The sequence below is a fragment of the Ammodytes marinus genome, assembly GCF_949987685.1.
Source record: "Ammodytes marinus genome assembly, chromosome: 4".
NCBI classification, from domain to species: Eukaryota; Metazoa; Chordata; class Actinopteri; order Uranoscopiformes; family Ammodytidae; genus Ammodytes; species Ammodytes marinus.
In genome coordinates this window covers 23,444,087-23,467,466 of record NC_137233.1, presented here as the reverse complement: position 1 = coordinate 23,467,466, position 23,380 = coordinate 23,444,087, and the positions used below count along the sequence as shown (strand labels likewise).

Here is a 23,380-nt window from a genome sequence, read left to right as displayed (position 1 = left end):
GAGCAAACTAACAACACAGCGGGCCACAGTAAGCGTCAACACTCTACCTACTGTGTGGGTTATATTCGTCACCTAGGCGGCTCACGCATAACGCTGCCTTAGTTCAGTCTGAAAATCACATCTCCTCATCTGATCTGCCTGCTAGTGATCAGCATTTAATTCTGCACCAATAAGAATGTGGAAGGAGGATGGTAGTCGGCCCCGCCGAGGTGGAATCGATGATCAAAGAAAGCTGTGGGTGTTGCGGTTGTGTTGTGGTCACAGCTGATGCCACCTCTGTGGCCGTCAGTCCAAATGGGAAGTTATGAAGAGACATAGCGGAGTGAATTGAGAGATGCAGGGTGTGGGGCTGAGGTAAAGCTGAGAGAAATAGACATGAAAATTAATGCATCGGCTACACAGCTCAGAATTATCGAATCAATGGCTGAAAATTGCCTTCATCCACTGTGGCTTTGGGCTGTAAATTAGCTTCAAGTCTTTACTAAACAAGCAATGACAACCTAGGTCTATATAAGTAGTTTGAGGTACTGAATTTTAGGAAATTCACTTTTCTTTTGGTGCAAACACTTGCAGTAAATATGCAATAAATCTGCATGATACATGGCCACAGCAGTGTTACAACTGTCCTGTTGGCTGTTTAGCAGTAACAGGCTTGTGACGCTGCTGTGATCAGAGGCATCCTGTGTGAACAGTTGGTAGCAGCAGAGGAAGCAGCTCTCAGCACATGTGGACAAATTATTTACACAGCTGTGCACAGCTGGCTCATTAACACTTGCAAAGACATCAGTACGCGACTAATCAAGTCTCCTTTTTGATTAACTAATGACTCGCTAGAAATGGATCCTAATATAGCCGCAGTGGTTTAAAAAAACGTTACTGTATATTTAACTTTAATTTATGGCGTATTTGATGGAGATGAACTTTGAATACCTTCTTGTGTCTTTAAAACTATCAACAGCAGACAGGTGAATGATGTGCCTTGAGTAGGCTATTCTGTTTGAGGACTGATCTCCATTTCAAAACCCCAGCACGAGGACAGCACTCACCTTTTGCTTTCTTCCTCCTGTACTCACTGGCAGGAGGCGGCTTTAGAAGTGCAGGATAAAAAAAGTATTCAACAGAAACTCTTCAAACAGTTCATCTTCTGAGTGAGGACCTCATCAATTCAATTTTCTTCTCTTAAACCACAGTCCCTTCCACGGAGCTCTGGTTGTTCATGGACAGGGTTACGTGATATTTCTCCACCATTTCTTGCAGCTGGTTACGTAAGGTGCTTTTCATATCTTGTGAGTGACAAAGGGATATTTTCTCCCTTAACCGTTTGGGAGATTAGCCTGTTGTTGCTGGCAATTCTCTCTTCAGATACATTTCTCACATCCTAACTGGGGTATGTGATGCATCGATACATTGCGGGGCTCAGGGAGCATTTTCCTGACCCGAGTCCAATTTCCACATCAGCAAGACAGGGAACTGCCAGCTTGCTTCCAGGCCCCAGCCCGCCTTCTGCCCACTGATTAAAAGTCAAATATTAAAGTGCTCTGTTGTGAGCGCGGCCTAATTGATTCTTTCCGCCGGGTGCACACAGAATGGGCTGACAGCAGGCGATACCAGGCTTTGTCAACATCGGGCATGCTGCCTGACGCTGAGGACGGCACCCCAATAAAACCCCCTGTGAGTGTGCCAACCTGCGGCGCCACACACAGAGAGGGCCACTCTGCACTCTTGCCAAGCTTTATAGTAACAACACAGAAGCAGCTCATTCTTTTGCTGTGTGTCATCTCCCATCGGCTGGCTGGGAAGTCGGCTCTCTATTTCTAAGGAAGTTGGTGCTGTGAGGCATGTGTGTGTATGTCTACACTTGAAAATAAAATAAAACTATTCCACCCAATTGCATAACCACTCAGCTAACTTAAGCTATCTGGGGCGATGGTGCTGAAAAGATGTTTCATCTGAATTCCACAGAAGGCTCTCTCTTCTTTTCTGATCCCCAGCTCTCCTGCCGTTAAGATAATTGCATTAATAGCTTTTAATCACAGCTTTGGTTAACGAGGAGCTTGCTAAACACAAGATGACATCAAGTTTGTCATCACTCCCCCCTGTAAAAAAAAATGCAGGACATCTGTTAGACATATTTTGCTTGCATTGTTTTACCCTCCCTTAACTACACAATAGGGATAATTAATTTATCCTCGAATGCAATAAAACGGTGTGCCTCTCTCCTCTATAGACTGTTGCAGTGTATCCCTGTCCCTTTCTTGTCTACTTACCCTTTGAATTTACTGGCTATTTTATGGGTGTTTTGAATTGGCTGTACTCCCCATTTATTTTTAATGCTTTTCTATTTTTCACATGTAGGATAGTGCAACAGCCATTTTGACGCTATACAACGCTCATTAAGCACAGACATTCATCCACAGCACTTTTCTCATGAATCTGATTGACCTTTTTGCTCAGTGTGTTCCGCAGTAAAAGGTTATAGGCGTCCATTATGGCTGGCTGTGTATTAACACTGGATTTTTTTTATAGTGCACACACAGTATGGACTGGTAGCGGATCGAGTGCAGATATTCACTAATTTTGACAAAAAGTGATTTTAAAAACAAGTGTTACTTAGAATCGCTGATTCCACCTTAAATCACAACATGTACCTTTTCCACCCGTCACCGTGCAAAGCCAAAGCATTCGGTGCTTGAATTTTTTACATCACATTTCAGTGTGACCGATCAGCAGCACAGGCGTGGAATACTCTCTCAGCTGCTTCAGAAGTAAAGGCCACTGAAAGTAATCACAAAATGTCCTCTCCCCCGAGTACTGAGCAAGGTTTCATTTATACCCCCGTCCTGTTACCTCCCTGCTGTCCATCCCAGGGGGAGTCCAGAGGCAGAGTGTGTTTGTGTGTGTGTGTGTGTGTGGGGGGGGGGGGGGGCGGGGGGGGTTCTGACCACGGCGGCAGGGGCCACGACAGCTGGCTGCCTCTCTGACAGGAGCTAATGGAGGGCTAATAGGACAGAGGCTAGTAACACAGACCTCTGCTGTTACCTTGACATGAGCCTGTAGAGGCAGGTAGAGAGGAGAAGGAGGAGGGAGGATACAGGCTTGGCAGGTGGGGAGGTGGTTTTATCTTTCTCTTCTCTTTTTTCTCTTTCTGATTCTATCGGTTTATTTGAACTTTGCTGAATGAGTGACCCCACAGATAACTTCAGCATAAAGGAGGGAGATTTAATTTTCTTTTTCTTGGGTGTGTGTACAGTATACGGAAGAGTCAGTCTTAACTTTGGTTTCTTTATTACTGTTAGTGTTATTTTAGCAATTCTCTTTGAGAGAGTTTGCTGATAACGTATTCTGTTTAGGGAAATAATTATTTAGAAACTTGATTTTTGTATTACTACATGCAGACTACAACTGGAGAGATTTTTTATGTTAGAAAAAAGCTAATTCTTTTGCTATTATTCCTGACATCTTTAGTGCTTCATTTGTACATGAGTGTGTGTACACTGCGTTCCAAATTATAATGCAAATTAGATTTTCCCAGATTTTCCGAAATAGTCGATGCAAATCACAGTCAGTATAATTTTCAAGTCATCAACCGTTAGAGTATATTTCAAATTTTATTGAACAAACCTCCCAATAATAAAAGTATTTTTTCAAAAATAGAAAACTCCAAATGCACTGTTCCAAATTATTATGCACAACAGAGTTTCAAAACATTTTATAGGTTGTAAACAACTAAAAACGGTCATTTGTTGAATTTGCAGAATGTGGAGGTCATATTTAGTTTTAAAAAAGCAATTTCAATTAAAAACATCTTAACAGGCCAAGGTACATGTTAACATAGGACCCCTTCTTAGATATCACCTTCACAATTCTTGCATCCATTGATCTTATGAGTTTTTGGAGAGTTTCTGCTTGAATATCTTTTCAGGATGCCAGAATAGCCTCCCATAGCTGCTGTTTTGATGTGAACTGCCTCCCAACCTCATAGATGTTTTGCCTGAGGATGCTCCAAAGGTTCTCAATAGGGTTGAGGTCAGGAGAAGATGGGGGCCACACCATGTGGTTCTCTCCTTTTATGCCCATACCAGCCAATGACACAGAGGTATTCTTTGTAGTATGAGATGGTGCATTGTCATGCATGAAGATGATTTTACTACGGAAGGCACGGTTCTTCTTTTTGCACCACGGAAGAAAGTGGTCAGTCAGAAACTCAACATACATTGCAGAGGTCATTTTCACACCGTCAGGGACCCTAAAGGGGCCTACCAGCTCTCTCCCCATGATTCCGGCCCAAAACATTACTCCACCACCTCCTTGCTGACGTCGCAGCCTTGTTGGGACATGGTGGCCATTCACCAACCATCCACTACTCCATCCATCCGACCATCCAGGGTTGCACGGCACTCATCAGTAAACAAGACTGTTTGAAAATTAGTCTTCATGTATTCCTGAGCCCAGTGCAACTGTTTCAGCTTGTGATCATTGTTTAGTGGTGGCCGAATAATAGGTTTATGCACAGCACAACTGAAAACTTCTGTATCCTACACCTTGAGGTTCGCGGGACTCCAGAGGCACCAGAAGCTTCAAATACCTGTCTGCTGCTTTGTGATGGTATTTTAGCAGCTGCTCTCCTATTCCGATGAATTTGTCTGGCAGAAACCTTCCTCATATTACTTTTATCCGAACGAACCCGTCTGTGGTCTGAATCAGTCACAAATCTCTTCACAGTATGATGATCACACTTAAGTTTTCGTGAAATATCTAATGTTTTCATACCTTGTCCACGGTATTGCACTATTTGATGCTTTTAGGCAGCAGAGAGATCTTTTTTCTTTCCCATATTGCTTGAAACCTGTGGCCTGCTTAATAATGTGCAACTTCATTGTTAAGTAGATTTCCTTTGATAGGGCTTACTTAGCAAACCGATTATCACAGGTGTCTGAGATTAATTTCAATGATCCAAAGCGCCCTGAGACACAATACCATCCATGAGTTTAAATTAAATACAAAAAATTAAATGTTTATGACACTTAATTCCAATTTGCATAATCATTTGGAACACAGTGTATGTGTGTGTGTGTGCGTGCGTACGGATCAGCGAGAGGTCTGGCCTGCAGGGACGGCCAATGAGAATCATCCACAGTAAAGGGAGAGCCACTACCGCCTGATCAATCTGAGCCCTCATTAAAAGGCTGCCAAGCCCTTTGCAACCTGATACAATATCAATACCATAGCACCACAGAGAGACCACCAGAGCTGTTAGGCAAGACGCTGGCAGCTTAACTGTCATTATTAAGCGGGCAGCATGCCAGAGACCCCCTTCCAGGGCCACTTAGGCTCCCCCATGGTCCCAAACACAGGTCAGCACAGACAGATGGGCTGTCTGGGCAGCTGTCCCGGGGACGAGGACAAGAGAGATGGATACCGACCTGTAGAGGAGGAGACAGTCCGTGCTCTTTCACAATATGGAGGGATGATGTGGGTTGTGAGTGTTGACTGTGTGCAGTTACACATGGCTGCGGTTTCACCTGAGGCTTGTTTGTTTGCCATGGGGATTTTCTCTGTTGGTCGATTCAAATGGATGATAACAAGGACCATTGCACCATAATGTTTAAACTTGAGGGAAAAAAAAGAGATTTCTGAAGAAAAACTCACTCTCTGAACTTCACTGGTGTTGATACAAATTAAAGAAATCTGCCCTGGATTTTGGCATATATCCCAAGATTCCTGCTGGGAAAACCACACTAACTGAATAGCACTCTGTGCTGATTGCTATGTAGAGCAAATGGCGGGAATCTAAGTGGCTATACATCGAAAGCCTCTCTAATTCATACCATTGTGTAGAGGTCTCCCCTCTGTGCTCTAGTCTTAACCCTGTGTGGTTCAGATAGGGGAGGGAGGGATCAGTGTGTGCGTCTCTAAACCTCGAGTAATCCGCCGACAAAAGGCCCAGGAGAAAGCCCACTAGCGAAGCTGGGGAGGGTTAGGGCAGAGAATGGGAGGAGTGAAAAAGTAAAGAAGTGGTCGTGGCCTCTCCAACCCCCAAGGGTATGCTTAACACCAAGCAAGATGGTCCCTGCTGCACCACAAACTCCCGCCACCCCATGGTTAAACATCCATCTGCCATGTCGGGCTTCTTCAAGTATCGAGAGCCATTGTTTATCAGTGGAGTAAAATAATCCAGAGTCTATTGGAATGATCACTTCTGTAGCTGCTGAACTGTAACTCCCAGCCAGCGTATTGATTTATCTTAACTGTCAGTGATTTATTCAGCGGGAGGGCAGCAGTTTACTGAAAGTTAAAACCAATATTGTTGGTAATCATCATTAAGTCTGAGCCATTAGGAGCAGTCCCCACTGCAGGTGCTAATTTGATGATGGGAGAGAGATGGCATGTAATTAAAACACAACAAATGACACCTTAAAACTATGAGTCCTTTGAAACATGATCCAATTTTACGTTCTAAGTTCTTAGCAGATCATATTTTGAGTGATGTTTGATTTGTAACTGGTGCTCCAGTGACACAATGGCGTGCAGAAGTCACTTGGCTGCTGAGGTCTCAGTGAGGTAGTTAGGTCGGGTGAACAATCAGCCCCGGATGATTTGTCTGTAATCCATTTAGCTGAGATGTGACACACTGTAGGGGGGCTTTGCCTCTGGTCAATAAGTGGCAATAAGATACAGCCATCACTCAGCAGGCTGCCCTGTCCACCAGCTTGCTCACTTGTTTCAGCTGTCAACCCCTGTCTCAAAGGAGCTGGCGGTTGTGCTTCTCTTCCGGACGCACCACAAATGGCTTTCCCATACAAACCTCAATAGGACAGGAAAGGCAGGGACGCTCGCAGACTGCAAAGCAGGCGCATTTCCCTCCGACATCTGAATAAACCCATCTGAAGCGAACACAGCTACGTATTTACAAAACACCATTGACAGTTCCTCATTCTTTAAGTCTTAAACCCAGTAGAGGTGGGGCCGTGTGTGTGTGTGTGTGTGTGTGTGTGTGTGTGTGTGGGGGGGGGGTTAACCCAAGTTGGGGACAATCGGTGCTCTGTTTGCGTTTTCTCTAACACCTCTGTGTTCTCTTTGGGCTCTGTTGGAGCGTACCGCAGGAGCGCAGAGGAGGAAGGGTAAATGCCTTGACCCTGCCATGGACCCTGACCCAAGCCGCCCAAGAACCCTGCAGACCACCACGCTAGCCCTACATGCCACACTGTTGCTGTTGGAAACAGTGAGCAAGATAGAAGTGGACGTGTGGATGAAAGGGAAAGCTGAGCGTCTAAAGAAATGAGGGCTGAATTCAGTTACCAAAACATCCTCACCACAGCAGGTTTTGAAGTTATTTGTTGTATTTAGCTGCAATCCAAGATCATTATGAGAAATATCTTCAGAGTTAGTTTGTTAAACCTGGAAGAGACAAAAAGGCAGACAGTAGTTTTTGATGTCCCTCTAGTGCTGCCAGGGCCCAACAATTTAAGAACAATACAATGCTGTCCATTTATTCCATATTCAGAGATAATTAGCAAAATTGTTCTCTCTTTTTGATGTCCTCTTGTTGGACGGAAAAGTTTGAACTTTGATATGCAAAGTGGATGTGTGGATGTGTTTATGTGTTTGTCTGTCGCTGTGTGTATATGTGTATGTGTGTATGTGGTACATTTATAGTCAAGAGAGCAGACACAGGTAGTCTGTTAGAGCTCTTTCTTCTCCAGCAAGAACACATCACGACCGGGCCTTTTGACTGAACTGACATCATCATACACTCTCTATATTTTCCTACCTCTATCCCTCTCAACCTCTTACTTTTTCCACCTAACTCTTCTTCTGGCAACGTTTCTCTCTCTCTCTCTCTCTCTCTCTCTCTCTCTCTCTCTCTCTCTCTCTCTCTCTCTCTCTCTCTCTCTCTTGCAATTAAACCTTTTAAAATTATGGGCCCTCTGGATTTTGGAGATGCTGAGATGGAAAATGAGTGTGGATCAAGCTCAATCTCTATGAGGAAGACTTCCAAAGTATAGTATGACAGATGACTTATGAGGACAGTGTGACATTGTTTTTTTGTTTATTACCCTATTTCATATAACTTTCACCTACACTACTTCATGAATATAAATTGCAACATAAATCAAAAATCACCAATAAAACTAAAAAACAAATGTGCCTCCACTCCAGAAGATTTTTGGAACCTGGCTACAAGGATTTGCTCCTGTTGTACCTGATGTTGAGTGGTAAAGCCTGGCTCACATTTGGTCTTCCAGTTCATCCCAAAGGTGTGGAATAGGGTTGAGATTAGGGATATGTGCAGGCCAGTCAAATTCTTTGAAAACAAACTGGGAAGACCATTGCTTTATGGACCTGGTTGAAATATGCTGTAGCATTAACAATTCACTCACTTACAGGTCCTTCTCATATAATTAGCATATTGTGATAAAGTTCAATATTTTCTGTAATGTACTGATAAACATTAGACTTTCATATATTTTAGATTCATTCCACACAACTGAAGTAGTTCAAGCCTTTTATTGTTTTAATATTGATGATTTTGGCAAAAAAGTAAAGAAAAACCAAAAATCCCTATCTAAAAAAATTAGCATATTTCATCCGACCAATAAAAGAAAAGTGTTTTTAATACAAAAAAGTCAACCTTCAAATAATTATGTACAGTAATTACCACAGTAATACCATGGTCAGTAAACCATTTACCAGTGGTTTTGGCACTGTGAGCAGGTGCCAGGTCTTGTTGAAAAATTAAATCTTCATCTCCATAAAGCTTTTCAGCAGATGGAAGCATGAAGTGCTCCAAAATCTCCTGATAGCTAGCTGCATTGACCCTGCCTTTGATAAAACACAGTGGACCAACACCAGCAGCTGACATGGCACCCCAGACCATCACTGACTGTGGGTACTTGACACTGGACTTCAGGCATTTTGGCATTTCCTTCTCCCCAGTCTTCCTCCAGACTCTGGCACCTTGATTTCCGAATGACATGCAAAATTTGATTTCATCCGAAAAAAGTACTTTGGACCACTGAGCAACAGTCCAGTGCTGCTTCTCTGTAGCCCAGGTCAGGCGCTTCTGCCGCTGTTTCTGGTTCAAAAGTGGCTTGATCTGGGGAATGCGGCAACTGTAGCCCACTTCCTGCACACGCCTGTGCACGGTTGCTCTGGATGTTTCTACTCCAGACTCAGTCCACTGCTTCCGCAGGTCCCCCAAGGTCTGGAATCGGCCCTTCTCCACAATCCTCCTCAGGGTCCGGTCACCTCTTCTGGTTGTGCAGCGTTTTCTGCCACACTTTTTCCTTCCCACAGACTTCCCACTGAGGTGCCTTGATACAGCACTCTGGGAACAGCCTATTCGCTCAGAAATTTCTTTCTGTGTCTTACCCTCTTGCTTGAGGGTGTCAATGATGGCCTTCTGGACAGCAGTCAGGTCGGCAGTCTTACCCATGATTGCGGTTTTGAGTAATGAACCAGGCTGGGAGTTTTTAAAAGCCTCAGGAATCTTTTGCAGGTGTTAAGAGTTAATTAGTTGATTCAGATGATTAGGTTAAGAGCTCGTTTAGAGTACCTTTTCATGATATGCTAATTTTTTGAGATAGGAATTTGGGGTTTTCATGAGCTGTATGCCAAAATCATCAGTATTAAAACAACAAAAGACCTGAAATATTTCAGTTGGTGTGCAATGAATCTAAAATATATGAAAGTTCAATTATTATCATTACATTATGGAAAATAATCAACTTTATCACAATATGCTAATTATATGAGAAGGACCTGTATAACATAGAGGCTTAGCTCAAATCACTGCAACCTAGGAGTGTCCATGTATGTTTGACCATGTACTGTAGATAAACTACTGTAAACCTTAGTGTGTGTGTGTGTGTGTGTGTGTGTGTGTGTGTGTGTGTGTGTGTGTGTGTGTGTGTGTGTGTGTGTGTGTGTGTCTATCTCTGTGTGTGAACATGCCAAAGTTTTCCAGCAAGAACACATCACAGCTTCACCGTTTTTATCAGGGCAAAAGACTCCCTGCAGGATTAATGATGTGTTAAGTGCCAACATGACACCCATACTTCATATTTCACTGCCTAGACAGCACATTCCACATGGTATTCAAAGTGTGGGGAGAAGAACATATAAACAAAGAACGAACACAGAAAATGTTAAAAGCAATGAGTTCAACAGTCACTGTATAAATACATATTCCAACCTTGAGTCTCCTGAGCGTAGCAGGAATCTAATTTTCTGACTTTTAAAGTGTAACCACTGCTCTTTTTGTGTGCGTATTCTAAGAGAAAATTGCTTTGCAGATTCTGACTGTCATCTTAAAATGCCTGCCGAGTGCCAAGCTTATCGGAAACCTGAAGGAAATCTAAATTAAATCTTTCTGGCGATTGGGATCAGCCTCTGCATTATCTCTTGTCATTCTCAACTATTAAAGTTAGTATTAGGAAGGAAAGGCACTTTTGTCAAAAGAATATTCAGCAATATTTTGAAGCCAAAGGGCTGGTGGAGAGTTATTAAATATGATCTCAGTGTTATCAGTCAGCGACTGGAGAGTTTGGACGGACTGTGCTGACCTTTTTTATATGTCATCAAACAATTGACTGCCCAAATTACCCATTGTACATTTTGTAACAAAGCAAGAACATTCTTACAGCCTAGAGAATAGTAAAGTGGTGTTGACATGGATGGATATTCATAGGCACAAAAGCGTTTGAAACCAGAACACAGTGTTGCTCCATAACTGCTAGATGTCTTAATAAGCAACTGCTTGCTAACATGTGTGCCATATCATCTTCATCTTGTATTGCTTTTTTAAGCATATCTTAACTATAGCGGCAAATGAGCTGCTCATATTCAAGTGCATTGTCAAAGAACATATTTTGTCCATTAGCAATAAGATTGACTATCCTGACATTCTAGTTCTTTTCTTCAGATTCTGATGGTGTAGCAAAGATTTGCAAGCAGAGAATGATAGATGAAGGATGGCAACAAACCATGGCTTCTTATTATCATAAAAAAAGCATTCCATACTGTATTGAGAATCGCAAACCCCTCTTCCACCGACGCACACACACACACACACACACACACACACACTACTTTAAGAGAAAGTTACTCTCACGTAGATGCATGCCGTTGCAGAATTTGCATCTGAATGCCAACTTTTGTTGGTAAATTCAAGGGTCCTTAGAGATTTTGCACATTCTGTTCAGAGCTAGGCAGGCCAATGAGAACAAAGTCACACATAAGCAAAGCCCTGCCAGTCTCAATTATGACCAAAGGGATTGGCTTGATAGTGTTGCAGGCCACATTCAGATCTGGATGTGTCTAGTTAAACTTTTCCTGGCCACTTCCTTTATGCTGTCCACCACTAGGATACAGCTGTGGACACTACGCAGACGACATGTGGAAGTTCCTTGCTACCACATTCTATTGTATTATTTTCTCTTTTATATGGCCAGTTGGTCCGTGAATTAAGTTTTCATGTTTGGGGAAAAAGCTCATGCTTTGTTCACTATGACACTATGCCTTAAGGTTATTTTCCTTTCTCACACTTTCTGCAACTTTTTCTCTCCATCTCTCTCTCTCTCCGTCTCAGAACATTGGTGATGGAGAATCCAGGAGTCTGCCTTCAAGCATGTTGGCTTTCGCCTCCATATTTCACATGCATTATGAGACACAGCTGATTAAATTGCAAGTGTACGCCATGACTCGTCCCCCTTCAATATGTAATAAATGTCTGTTTTTTTTCTCCCCTCAGTTTTCTCATATTCTGTCCGTGTTTCGTGCCTTCTCGAGGGGCTGCGGATTGGATGGATCACACTTTATGCCCGATTCAAAGCCCAGGGTGTTTTATTTATGTGGAAAAGTACATTAGTCCTTGCAAAAGTCGTTGGAAGATTTATCAAGCACGCTCTCAGCTTCCTCACTGCCTTGCTTCAACTGCACTACTTTGTGTTCGGATTCGTGTTGTTGGGCAGTGTAACACATCTGTCTGTGGATCTAGTGTGTGTGTGTGTTTTCATCCTTCCACTCTTGCCACCCTCTAACCATCTTGCCCATGCTGTGACATGGCCGGCTCTGTAGTCACCTCATTTAAAATTCAGCCTCATCAATAAAAGATGTCCGGCATTAAGTTTTTATCTGGCGATGCGGCGCTGCTGTCTCTTAGAGCCTCTTTACAAGCCAATGACTGAAGAGCAAAACTTTCCTCCTCTGTTCTGACTTCCAGGCATCACTTGGCATTAGTATAACCTCAGATGATCCTTGTTCCTCAAACATGCTTTTAGAAGCTTATTCCCTATGATCTCATATTCTAGCTAGCTTAATCCCCATGCAGCCCTCCCTCTCCGAGCCCTTTAATGAGTTTTGCTGAGACGTATATTTACTTATGTTGTCTTGTGCTTCTGTCTAAATCGCAAAAAAAATCTTCTTTTCATTCCGTGTTGTCAGGCTGAATCAGCATTGTTTGTGTCTCAGCTCACTTAGTGCAAAGAGCTGATGTGGGCAGAGCTGTTTCAGGAAACCAGCTCAAAATCATCAAAGTTTACAGAAAACAACACGGCTTGCCTTGCATTATCAATGCATATAAACCCATCACACTGGTCATGTTGTAAGAGACTGAGGATTGCTTGGCAAAGCCAAGCTGTTTTCGTATGGTTGCCCATCTGTGTTTTTCCACACGTCCTGAATGTATAATAGCCTCTTGTCTGTTTGAACGTTATGGCTTCCTCTGCTTTTCTTTCTTTGCGGTTTCACGTAGCATCTGCCACCCAGAGAGATAAACAATATGGGTAGATAAAAGAGAGCAGGAGAGACTGTATGTGTCAGTTGGAGCTGATAAAAGCCTGAAAATCCAATTAGTCCTCTGTATCAGGGGGACAGGGGGGCCTCCCATGGGAGTAATGTCAGAAAATATCCACCACCGTAGCGTGTCAATAACAGAGCATTTACATACTTGGCTATGTGTGTAAAATTGAGCCGGATGTTTTCTTGTCACTCAGGACTATATTTGGTACTATTCAATGCAGCCTCTTGAACAGATAAACAACTATCAAAGGGAAGTACTGTACATTTCATACAACAAACCACTCTAAAGGAGAAGCAAATGACAGAGAACCTTCATTTGAGCACATTTAATCTGTTCTTTATTCACTGTCCTGGAATCCATTTAGGTAACAGGGTATTTACTGCTGGTGGCAAACACAGCTGCTTAAATGTGTCTTTCTTTCAGCATGTTTTTTTTCTTTCTTTCTTTCTTGTGGATGTCCTCATTGCTAGTGTCCTGTTGTCATCCTATGCCAGAAATGAAAGAGGGATGCAGGCAGACGGAGAGCCTGAGAAAAGAAGCGAGGACAATTTCAAACAGCAAAGCTCCCTGGGTCAGAGCTCATGTGCTCCTCCGGGGGAGAACCACATGCCTTGGGAGAAGGAAACCAGAGCAAACACAGCTGCTATTGCGTGCGTGTGCGTGTGTGTGTGTGTGTGTGTGTGTGTGTGTGTATGTGTGGGCACATATTCACAATTCATATGGTGTGTGCATTTTGTGCAAAGCAAGACCATAGAGGAGGATAGAGACATGTGTGGGTGTTTGAGCAGACCTTAATGAGAACTGGACAACAGCACAGACCAGAGAGGAACATGGAGCTCTAGGGGTCTAGCTCGATCTAACTCTTCTATTCCATCTGCTGTGAACTCTTTCTTCTGTAATCACCTATTCCCTGAAATATATTTCAGATGTCTGAGGGCCACAGTCCTGCCTTTGGGAGGTGCAGTCAGTTGCATGTGTGTCTTGTGTTCATTTGTTCTCGCTCATCCCCACAGGGAACTGTATTCCAGTCAAGTTGTTGTGAAGAGAAGCCGCTGTCCCAGCAGAGAGAGAGAGAGAGAGAGGGGTTGCCGTTGTGGTGTTGTTATTATGTTCATCTTCAAACGATTGCCCTGACCACAAACTCCTTGTGGACTCAGAAACGCATACTCTACATACACATGCCCAAACTCACCGCCTTATTCTTACAGTGGAGCAACTTGGTATGGTGATGATGATGCTTCTGCCTGTCAAATATGTTTATGATTATGGTCACTGAGTTGTGCTGCTCTCATCATGTGTCATGAGGAAATAGGGAGAGAAGTCCATCTCTTCTCTTTAGCCCTCCGATAACATTGAAGAATACATGTATGACAAATAACCTCTCAAAACAAGAAAATGTATTAATAACTATTTTAAATCTAATATTTAATGGACATTGTTTTAAAGAAATACACTCTGAAAGACACATCTTTTAAAGTTCTTGCTGGAGATTTAACATGTAGTACACATGGTCAAACAGCAGATATCTAATTAAATTATACTCCTATTTCTATTGCTTCTACTGCTTTGCTTACTGCCAATTCTACATACATTTTTCCTGGAATATTGTAGAAATTGTAGATGGTGTTGAAATCCAGATAGTTCTGCTACTACATATTTTCAACCGAGTATAACCAACAGTTGCCATGGTAAACTCAGAGGGGATATATCGTTAATGAGGTGCACTTGTTAGAGAGCTAATAGGAACGTAGTGTAATTTTGGAGAACTGCATGCAGAGATTAATTAAGAAACATCTCTATTTAACACGCACTTGACTAATCGTTCTGTTATAATTAGGCTACACAAGGAGAGCAGAATTTGTTATTTTATGACTTTGCCACAATAATATCGCCTGCTTTGCTGTCCACTGATACTTTATTATTTTCTTATTCCCTGTTATGTGTTATCATTTGAAGATAGTCTTTCCCATTTAGATCTGGAGGCTTGCTCTCTCTTCACATTGGTACTCTGCTCATTGACCCCTGTCTTTATTTTCCTCCTCTCATCCTCCTTCACCTCTATCCTCCACACCTTCTCCCACCCCACATCCGTCATACCCACCCTCACCCTCTCAGGGGGGGGGTTGAGTCCTGAGCTGGCCCTGGGCCCAGGCCCATTAGCCCCAGCCTGGCAGCCATGTGCTCATCACCAGAGATCATTACACACAGCCAATGACACCACTCTAATGCATCATTAATGATTGATTTACGAGCTGAGCTCAGCCCCAAACAGGGGCATTTGTACGGAAGAGCACCCTGTAATGGCTGTGCAAGGCCTGTATCTCCTATTTTTCACCATGTAATGTGCGTTTGCGTGTGTGTGTGTGTGTGTGTACTTGTACAACTATTTTTGTGAGAACCAATTTAAGTTTTAGACTGTAGAAGTAAGGACATCTTTTTGCTGGATCTCACAGGCCTTTAAAGGGCTGTTTGAGGGTAAGGACTAGGTTTTAAGGTTCCGGTATGAATAAGGTTGAGGTAAAGGTTAGTTTAAAAATTGGGTTTAGGCATTTAGATTTGAGTGTAAGGGTAATGGGCTAGGGAATGTAATGGGCTGTGTGTGTGTGTGTGTGTATATATTTTATTCTCATCTGTCTCCCTCTGTGTCCTGTCTCAGGTTGAGTGTGGGAGCTGTATACTCTTGTATTTAAAGTGAAGGACAGAGGAGGTGACTGTGGAGCAGCGCCATGGCAGAGCGGGGGCTCTCCTCCGCCCCTCTCCCTCTCTTCCTCCTCCTCCTCCTGGTGGGTCTCCTCCCTGTGGCCCAGAGCTCTGGATACCTGTCTGGATACCGCCACAGGTCTCGCCCGCAGAGGGACCGCCACGCCCGCAACATCCGACCCAACATCATCCTCATCCTCACTGATGATCAGGACATAGAACTGGGTGAGACCATTTCCTCCAATAAAGGTGGAGTCAGCCATTCTGGAGAATGCTTGTTGTCAAAATCAGTGAACCTCTTCTCACGATCAGCTACCTGTCCGTGCTGTGTGTGCGCTGAACAAATAATCCATTGCTATTACCCAACTTGGCTCTGTAAACGGGCATGTTGCTTGCTATGGTGAGCACCCTTTGTTTACATTCTCTTTGTTTACATGCCTGTTCACAGAGCCTAGGCTGTGCATTAACACCAGATTATTTTTCAGTGCACACATAGTACAGACAGATTGTGAGGAGATATTCACTGAGGTTGACAAAGTTATTTTCAAAACAAGCGTTCACATAATCACTGACTCCACCTTTAATCCTTTTATTTGAGTGTGAGTGTGTGTTTGTGCATCCGTCTCTCTCTCTGTTTGCTCTGTGTTCATGTCCCATGAGTATAGGGAATTCTCTCCATGTGTATCCAACAGCATCCACAAGCCAACGTCAGGATAATGTTGCCTCTTGGCACCAAAACAACTGGGCCCACTCAAAGTCATGTGCTCCACTTTGCCAGCTCCTCCATTGCTGGCATGAAATGAGGGCGGCCTATGGCTTTTCATTGTCTGGGTGCCAAAACCCTGGCCATCTCCCTTCTCTGCTTAAGTCCTTTAGCAGCATATTGGAGTAGAGTGGCTGCATAATGGCCTCTGTGACACCCTTTGTCCCCCTGTGATCGCTGGTGAGAAGACTCCCATTGAAAGGCAGGAATTTATGGTCAAGCATCTGTTTTCCCAAACAATCACCATCAGCCTGAAAAGCCTTTTAGTACACAGGAATCCAAATGGGTAACACTAGAGCAAAAACCTCAATCACTTTTTGCCCCTCTTTTTTCTCTCACCATGTCCGTAATGTTTTTGCTCTTTCTCCCTCATGCCCTACATTTCTATTTATTTTTCACTCGTTACCCCGTGTTTTCCTCCAATCACTCACTCTTCTTTTCTTCTCCAACTGTTCTATTTCCCCTTGCGTCCCTTTCAAATCAAAATCAATCCTTTGGCCTTTGAATCTCCTCTCACCTTCTTATCCCTTTTCTACAACCTTCCTTGCAATTTCTTTTTCTCTCAGGCTCAATGCAGGCCATGAACAAAACTCGGAAAATCATGGAAAAGGGCGGCATGCATTTCTCCAATGCCTTCTCCACCACGCCCATGTGCTGCCCGTCCCGCTCCTCCATCCTGACCGGGAAGTATGTGCACAACCACCACACCTACACCAACAATGAGAACTGCTCCTCGCCTTCATGGCAAGTCCACCACGAGCCACACACCTTCGCCGTACATCTCAACAACTCTGGATACAGAACAGGTGTGTACACTGCAACTTTCACCCATGCATGTCAAAGTAGATTCAAACAAGTACTCTTACATTTGCTTTGAGCTTGATGGCTACAAAACTAACATACCACTGGCCTTCTTCCCTCACCCAGCCTACTTTGGTAAGTATCTGAATGAGTACAATGGCTCCTATGTGCCCCCTGGCTGGAAGGAATGGGTAGCACTGGTGAAGAACTCCCGCTTCTACAACTACACCCTCTGCAGGAACGGAGTGCGAGAGAAACACAGCAGTGACTACGCAAAGGTATGCATACACTCTACCTGAGAAAAATTTCGCACCCATCTTCACAGAACGATTATTAAAAGAAGAGTCAAACAGATTACTTTGAATGATATAGCTATCAGCTGCTGACCTCTTTACAATTCTGGGGGATATTCTAACATTGCAAAAGATTTGTAATATATCTACCTGAGTTTTGGATGAATGTATGATGTGGTGATGAGTACTTTCATTTGATGGATGAAAAACAATGGATGCAAATGTATGGCGTTAGCAACCTGATACAAGCAGACATAAAGATTTCTGTCTTACTTAGATTTTCAGAGACAATCAGTCAGCAGATAAAATCTGTTGTCTCTCAATCCGTTATCACTGAGTGCCTGATGGGAAATGTCTGCTCGCTCAACAGGACTACCTGACAGATGTCATTACCAACGACAGCATCAACTACTTCCGTATGTCTAAGAAGATGTATCCTCACCGTCCTGTCATGATGGTCCTGAGTCATGTGGCTCCACACGGACCTGAAGACTCTGCCCCGCAGTACAGTACTGCATTCCCCAACGCATCACAGCACATGTAAGCTTCACCATGCCACAAGCAGCTGTATGATTAACCAAGCTGTGTTTCGGGATATTCTGGAACGGCAAATAGTTTGAAATAAATTGGCTTTTCCCGTTTAGTATAAACAGCTTTGATTTATGTGGGACAAACAAAGCAGACACCAGGGTGCGTTTTCTACATTTTCATATGCACAGCTATTTCCCTGCATATGAGTCATCCACACATATCCACACTCTCTTTCATTTGACCCAGAATGACACAAATTCCATAATCTCAGCTCCATCTTATCTTCCTCTGCCTGCAGTGTGCTCTTGGCAGCTGAGCCCTCTCCACGCACAGCCAGTGTGTTCGCTCCAGTTTATTTGGCTCATGTGTTGTGCACATTAGTGTTACCACTGTAATGAGCCCTGCTAATTTGTACCATTTTGTCTGCTGTGATCAAAGGGAGGCGTGAATGATGTATGTATAATGCATAGGTAATGACTGCACACACACACAGCTCTTCACCCTTTGTCTTCCTGACCCTCTATGCTCCTGACTGGCTGCCTAGTGCTGCTGGGTAATGGCAGACCCGCTATTAGCCTCCAGAGACAGATCCAAGGCCAGTAATGAGAGTGCACACCCTTCTCCTGCTTCATCTAATCCCTCCAGCATCATTAACCTGTGCCACGCAAGCTTTACACACAGAATATTCTGAAAATTCAGCCCCAGTGTCTTTGTACAAAGTTTTAATTGCTCTTCCTCCATAAATTTCTTCTCCCTCGGGTGATGTTTTCTGAGAGCGCTGCCTTATCAGGCTATTTTTCTCACTCCATCTCCCTCTGCCCTTATCAACCACATAAAGAGAAAGAGAGAGGGGAAGGAAAAGTCCTGCACTCCTCTGGTTATAAACGTTCTTTTCACCATGGCACCTTGAAGACACATCTATAGATAACATTAGAGTTGCAACTGTGGACCAGGCTTTGAGATATTAGCATTTCTTGAAAGTCAAATCGATTTGCTTAAAACATTAAATATAGGATCCCATTAGCTATTAAGCAGTGTTTATTCTCAAATAATTAAAGTTCCATATGGCTCGGAGTTAATTATTGATCAAACTGGGCTTTCAGTGTACAGGCCCATCGATTGCAGTGCCTTGCATTTTACATGGTTTTTAAGTAACCTCCAGTCTAGTATTGCATAAACTGTTTGTGGGCTACGTTGGAAATAAAACAATGGAAGATATCACAGGACACAGGCTGAGAATATTGCTGTGAATGCATAATGCAACTGTACACACATTGGTACACTTTTTGTAGGATCCAATAGCAGCTACAGAATATGAAAAACACAGTATAGAGAAAAAACTGAAAGCAAACGTATAGTTGGTTAAAATGACATATACAATGCAAAAGAAGCAACAAAAAGGAAAATGTGTGGTTCACAACATTCATTTTTTGTGTGGTTTCGTTTGATGTTTCTCCGTCTCCTGCCCCTTTCAGAACCCCGAGCTACAACTATGCTCCTAACCAAGACAAACACTGGATCCTACGCTACACAGGAGCCATGAAGCCGGTCCACATGCAGTTCACCAACATGTTGCAGCGCAGGAGGATGCAGACCCTGCTGTCTGTGGATGATAGTGTGGAGAAGGTAGGTTGGACAATACAGGCAGATAGACATATGCTTTAACAAAGAAACACCACACACACATGCACACACACACACACACACACACACACACACACACACACACACACACACACACACACACACACACACACACACATTTTCTCTCACAGTCTCAAGTCCTGAGAGATCTGTGCTTGTTCTTACTGGGTCTGTATAATGTATTCACTGACACACTTGGTAAAATGTTCAATCCCCTCTCCTTAAAACTGGCACAGGAGACTCGAGCTATCAAACATTTATAAGTTTAACTTTTCCACTGTGTGAGCGTTCAGTGAATGTTATCCTCCTCTGTAGGTGTACAACATGTTGGTGGAGACAGGGGAACTGGACAATACCTACATCATTTACACCTCAGACCATGGCTACCATATTGGCCAGTTTGGTCTGGTCAAGGGCAAATCAATGCCTTATGAGTTCGACATTCGCGTTCCCTTCTATGTACGAGGGCCCAATGTGGAGCAAGGTGCCAAGTGAGTGATGAGGACTGTTGTTTTTCATTAGATATTCTGATATGTTGATGCTATGTTCCAATATTATATGTGTGAAATGAATGGCCTTGTGAAAAAATTTTCTACCAAAAGTAATTGAAAAATATTAAGTCATTGCTTCCCTGCAGTAATCCTCATATAGTGTTGAACGTTGACTTGGCCCCGACTATGCTGGACATGGCTGGTGTTGATATTCCTGCAGAAATGGACGGCAAGTCTATCCTCAAGCTGCTGGACACAGACAAGCCGGTCAATAGGTGAACATGCACCCTTAATTATTTTGTCCTGACACTTCAACAATGGCATTTAAAATGTTGCAGATTAGGTGGCTACGTGCCAAAAAGTAATTTGCCTGGACCTTGTAAAGTTTTAATAAATCTCTGTTGTTGGTGTTTTCCTTTGACACAATGAAACCTGCAGTTCAAATAACAACACTTTTTCCAGCGCTGTACAAGGATGGCATTTGAAAATATGTGTGTGTGTGTGTGTGTGTGTGTGTGTGTGTGTGTGTGTGTGTGTGTGTGTGTGTGTGTGTGTGTGTGTGTGTGTGTGTGTGTGTGTGTGTGTGTGTGTGTGTGTGTGTGTGTGTGTGTGTGTGTGTGTGTGTGTGTTCACTGAAAATATCACGGAGTGGTCTGACAGGATTTCTTTTCACTCATTTTCCAGGTTCCAGTTGAACAGGAAGGGTAAACCATGGAGAGATTCTTTCCTGGTGGAGAGGGGGTATGTTTAATTGATTGACCTTTTTCAGGATGTGTTCTTATTCCAGGCATTGTCTTCTTATGACATCAGACTCCTTGTCTCTGGTTGGTTTAAAAAAAAACTTGATGTGTTTTTCAGGAAGCCTCCGCACAAGAGAGGTGATGGGAAGGAAATGGCGCAGGAGGAGAACTTTCTTCCAAAATATCGGCGGGTTATGGATCTGTGCCAGAAAGCAGAGTACCAGACCTCCTGCCAGCAGCCAGGACAGGTACCTGACTATCAGGAGCTAAGGAGAGCTTATTGAAGTCTAAGTGTTGCTCATGCTGAATGATAATTGAGTTGATGGTTGACAATTTACTGATTACAATTTGCAGTCAATGTAATCTCGGGGTTCAATTTGACATCAAAGCCTCTTTTTTTAATCCTTCAAAATGAAGTGTGCTGGGTATAAGCCGTATGTGTGTTGCATTTTAAGGGGTTCTGCTTAGCACCATTAAATGAACATGTTAATTATTTTGAACATAACCCCATATAGAACATTTTGAGGCTATAGTGTGTAACTTTTTTATATAATATAATGTGGGTTACATTCAAGCCATCGCCAAATGAGTTGAAACAAAGTTTATTCAGCCTATCAGCTCCACAAAACTCTCTATATTTCTGAGTATGGCAGCATTTAACAAACTAGTGGACCCCCCACAAAATGTCCCTCTGCCTTGTTTCAGAAGTGGCAGTGTGTGGAGGACCCGACTGGCAAGCTGAGGCTGTATAAGTGCAAGGGCATGGCCAGTCTCTATGCCCCACGTATGCAGGCTCTGATGGCCCGCGGTGCCTCTCAGCTCTCTCCCACGTCCAACTCAGACACATGTAACTGCGGCAATGTGGGCTTCAAAACATCCGTCCTGAAGAGGAAGAAGCTGCTCACCAAGAAGAGTAAGTTGGTCTTGTCTCCCACATGTACATTTGTTCCGCTAGTTATTAATAAATGCCATTCTGTTCAGACGGACTCCTTTACTTTGAAACGTCCTTGTAGTAGCCTACAAAGCCTTGCCAAACAGGGACAATATTCTCAAGCTGAAATAACCAGCTTTTTAAGTATTCGTGGGGTGAGGGGGATGTGTGTCTGTGCTGCCATCAAGTGGTGGAACAGAGCGAACAAATGTCCATTTTATTCATAGGGCCTTGAACGAGCAAAACATTGTAAATTATTCATCACATATGATTCCAATTGCATTTACAGTACATCATCAATATTCTTTGCCGGCCTTCACTTTATCACCACAGATCAATCATTTTAAGTATCAAAAAACAAATCCCTATTTTTTGATTTGATCCAGGTTCCCCTGTCTCCTCTTATTCAGAGATAAAATCCAGTAAGGTAGTGTCTAGGAAGCGCTGGGCCCGCTCTGTATCGTTTGAGCTGGATGGAGATCTGTATGCAGTAGACCTGGAGGAGAGCTACTGGCCCCTGGGCTCCAGGAACAGGACCAGAGGAGCGGGGAATGAGGAGGAGGATGAAGAGTTCAGTGGCATGGGGGTTACAGTTACACCCACCTCCAGCTATAAACTCACACCACCTCCTGCTCTTAAAGTCACTTACAGGTGCTAATATGTACATCTGCCTGTATTCATGTACAATGTTTTTGGTGATAGAAAAAAAAAGTACATACATACATACATACATACATACATACATACATACATACATACATACATACATACATACATACATACATACATACATACATACATACATACATACATACATACATACATACATACATACACATAAATGTACAAAATCATTACAATTACAAATTATATTGTATTGCAGGACTTAAGTATAAAGCATTCGAAAATAGTCAGATAATCTTTGGATAACAAGACCTCATTTGTTAACATCACATTTTTTAATTTTGCCTTTCTAAATGATTATTTCCTGTAGATAATAATTCCTAAGATAAGAAATAAATGAACTCAATAACAATGTCTTTAGATATATAATATATATATATATATATTTAGCCAATCAGAACAACACTATTAAGTAATGCATTGTGATCCTGAAAGCCCCAAATTATATTGAAAGGGGCAATACCAAAATAAATGATATCTTTCACATCTTCAGTACACAATCTACATACATCACTATTAGCTATTTGCATTTTCCCTGTGGGCAACATCTTGTAAAATGTAAGTTGGAAAAACCAATGAATAAGAAATAAAATGTTTTATCAATGGTTTTATTATGTTTTTTTGTATCTTGCAGGTGCTCGATTCTTATGAATGACACCGTAAAATGTGATGGAGGCCTCTACAAATCTCTTCAAGCATGGAAAGATCACAAACTGCACATAGAGCATGAGGTTGTGCTACGGTCACTTCATCGTTCCATTCACTCCATTTTCAAAACTTGTATGTTTTTAGTGATTTATAACAAGCTTTGTGTCTCTGTGTGTTTGTTTCCACTGTGTTTAGATTGAAACCTTGCAGACCAAAATCAAGAACCTGCGGGAGGTCAAAGGTCACCTGAAAAAGGTGCGGCCCGAGGACTGTCAGTGTGACACTCCCAGGTGAGAATGTGTCAGAGCCCCGCCGTCACCTGCATTCAAATCTAAGTACATATGTGACAGTG

At 42.9% G+C, this 23,380-nt stretch overlaps 1 protein-coding gene across 4 annotated transcripts in view; it reads left to right on the top strand.

Annotated features, from left to right (window-relative positions):
• The window catches only part of sulf2a (sulfatase 2a), a 34,509-nt gene that overhangs the window by 7,932 nt on the left and 3,197 nt on the right, over positions 1-23,380 (top strand). For 2 of the 4 annotated variants that reach the window (XM_080026992.1, XM_080026989.1), the window contains exons 2-14: positions 15,459-15,727; positions 16,832-17,071; positions 17,193-17,344; positions 17,730-17,899; positions 19,366-19,516; positions 19,850-20,025; positions 20,172-20,300; positions 20,710-20,766; positions 20,884-21,013; positions 21,471-21,678; positions 22,083-22,347; positions 23,015-23,111; positions 23,224-23,318. In XM_080026992.1, coding sequence (XP_079883118.1) covers positions 15,529-15,727; positions 16,832-17,071; positions 17,193-17,344; positions 17,730-17,899; positions 19,366-19,516; positions 19,850-20,025; positions 20,172-20,300; positions 20,710-20,766; positions 20,884-21,013; positions 21,471-21,678; positions 22,083-22,347; positions 23,015-23,111; positions 23,224-23,318 — 2,069 coding nt within the window. In that variant the 5' untranslated portion in view covers positions 15,459-15,528. Of the gene's footprint in view, positions 1-7,215; positions 7,322-15,458; positions 15,728-16,831; positions 17,072-17,192; positions 17,345-17,729; positions 17,900-19,365; positions 19,517-19,849; positions 20,026-20,171; positions 20,301-20,709; positions 20,767-20,883; positions 21,014-21,470; positions 21,679-22,082; positions 22,348-23,014; positions 23,112-23,223; positions 23,319-23,380 lie in introns of those variants that run through there. The other 2 variants (XM_080026990.1, XM_080026991.1) reach the window with 2 other exon arrangements.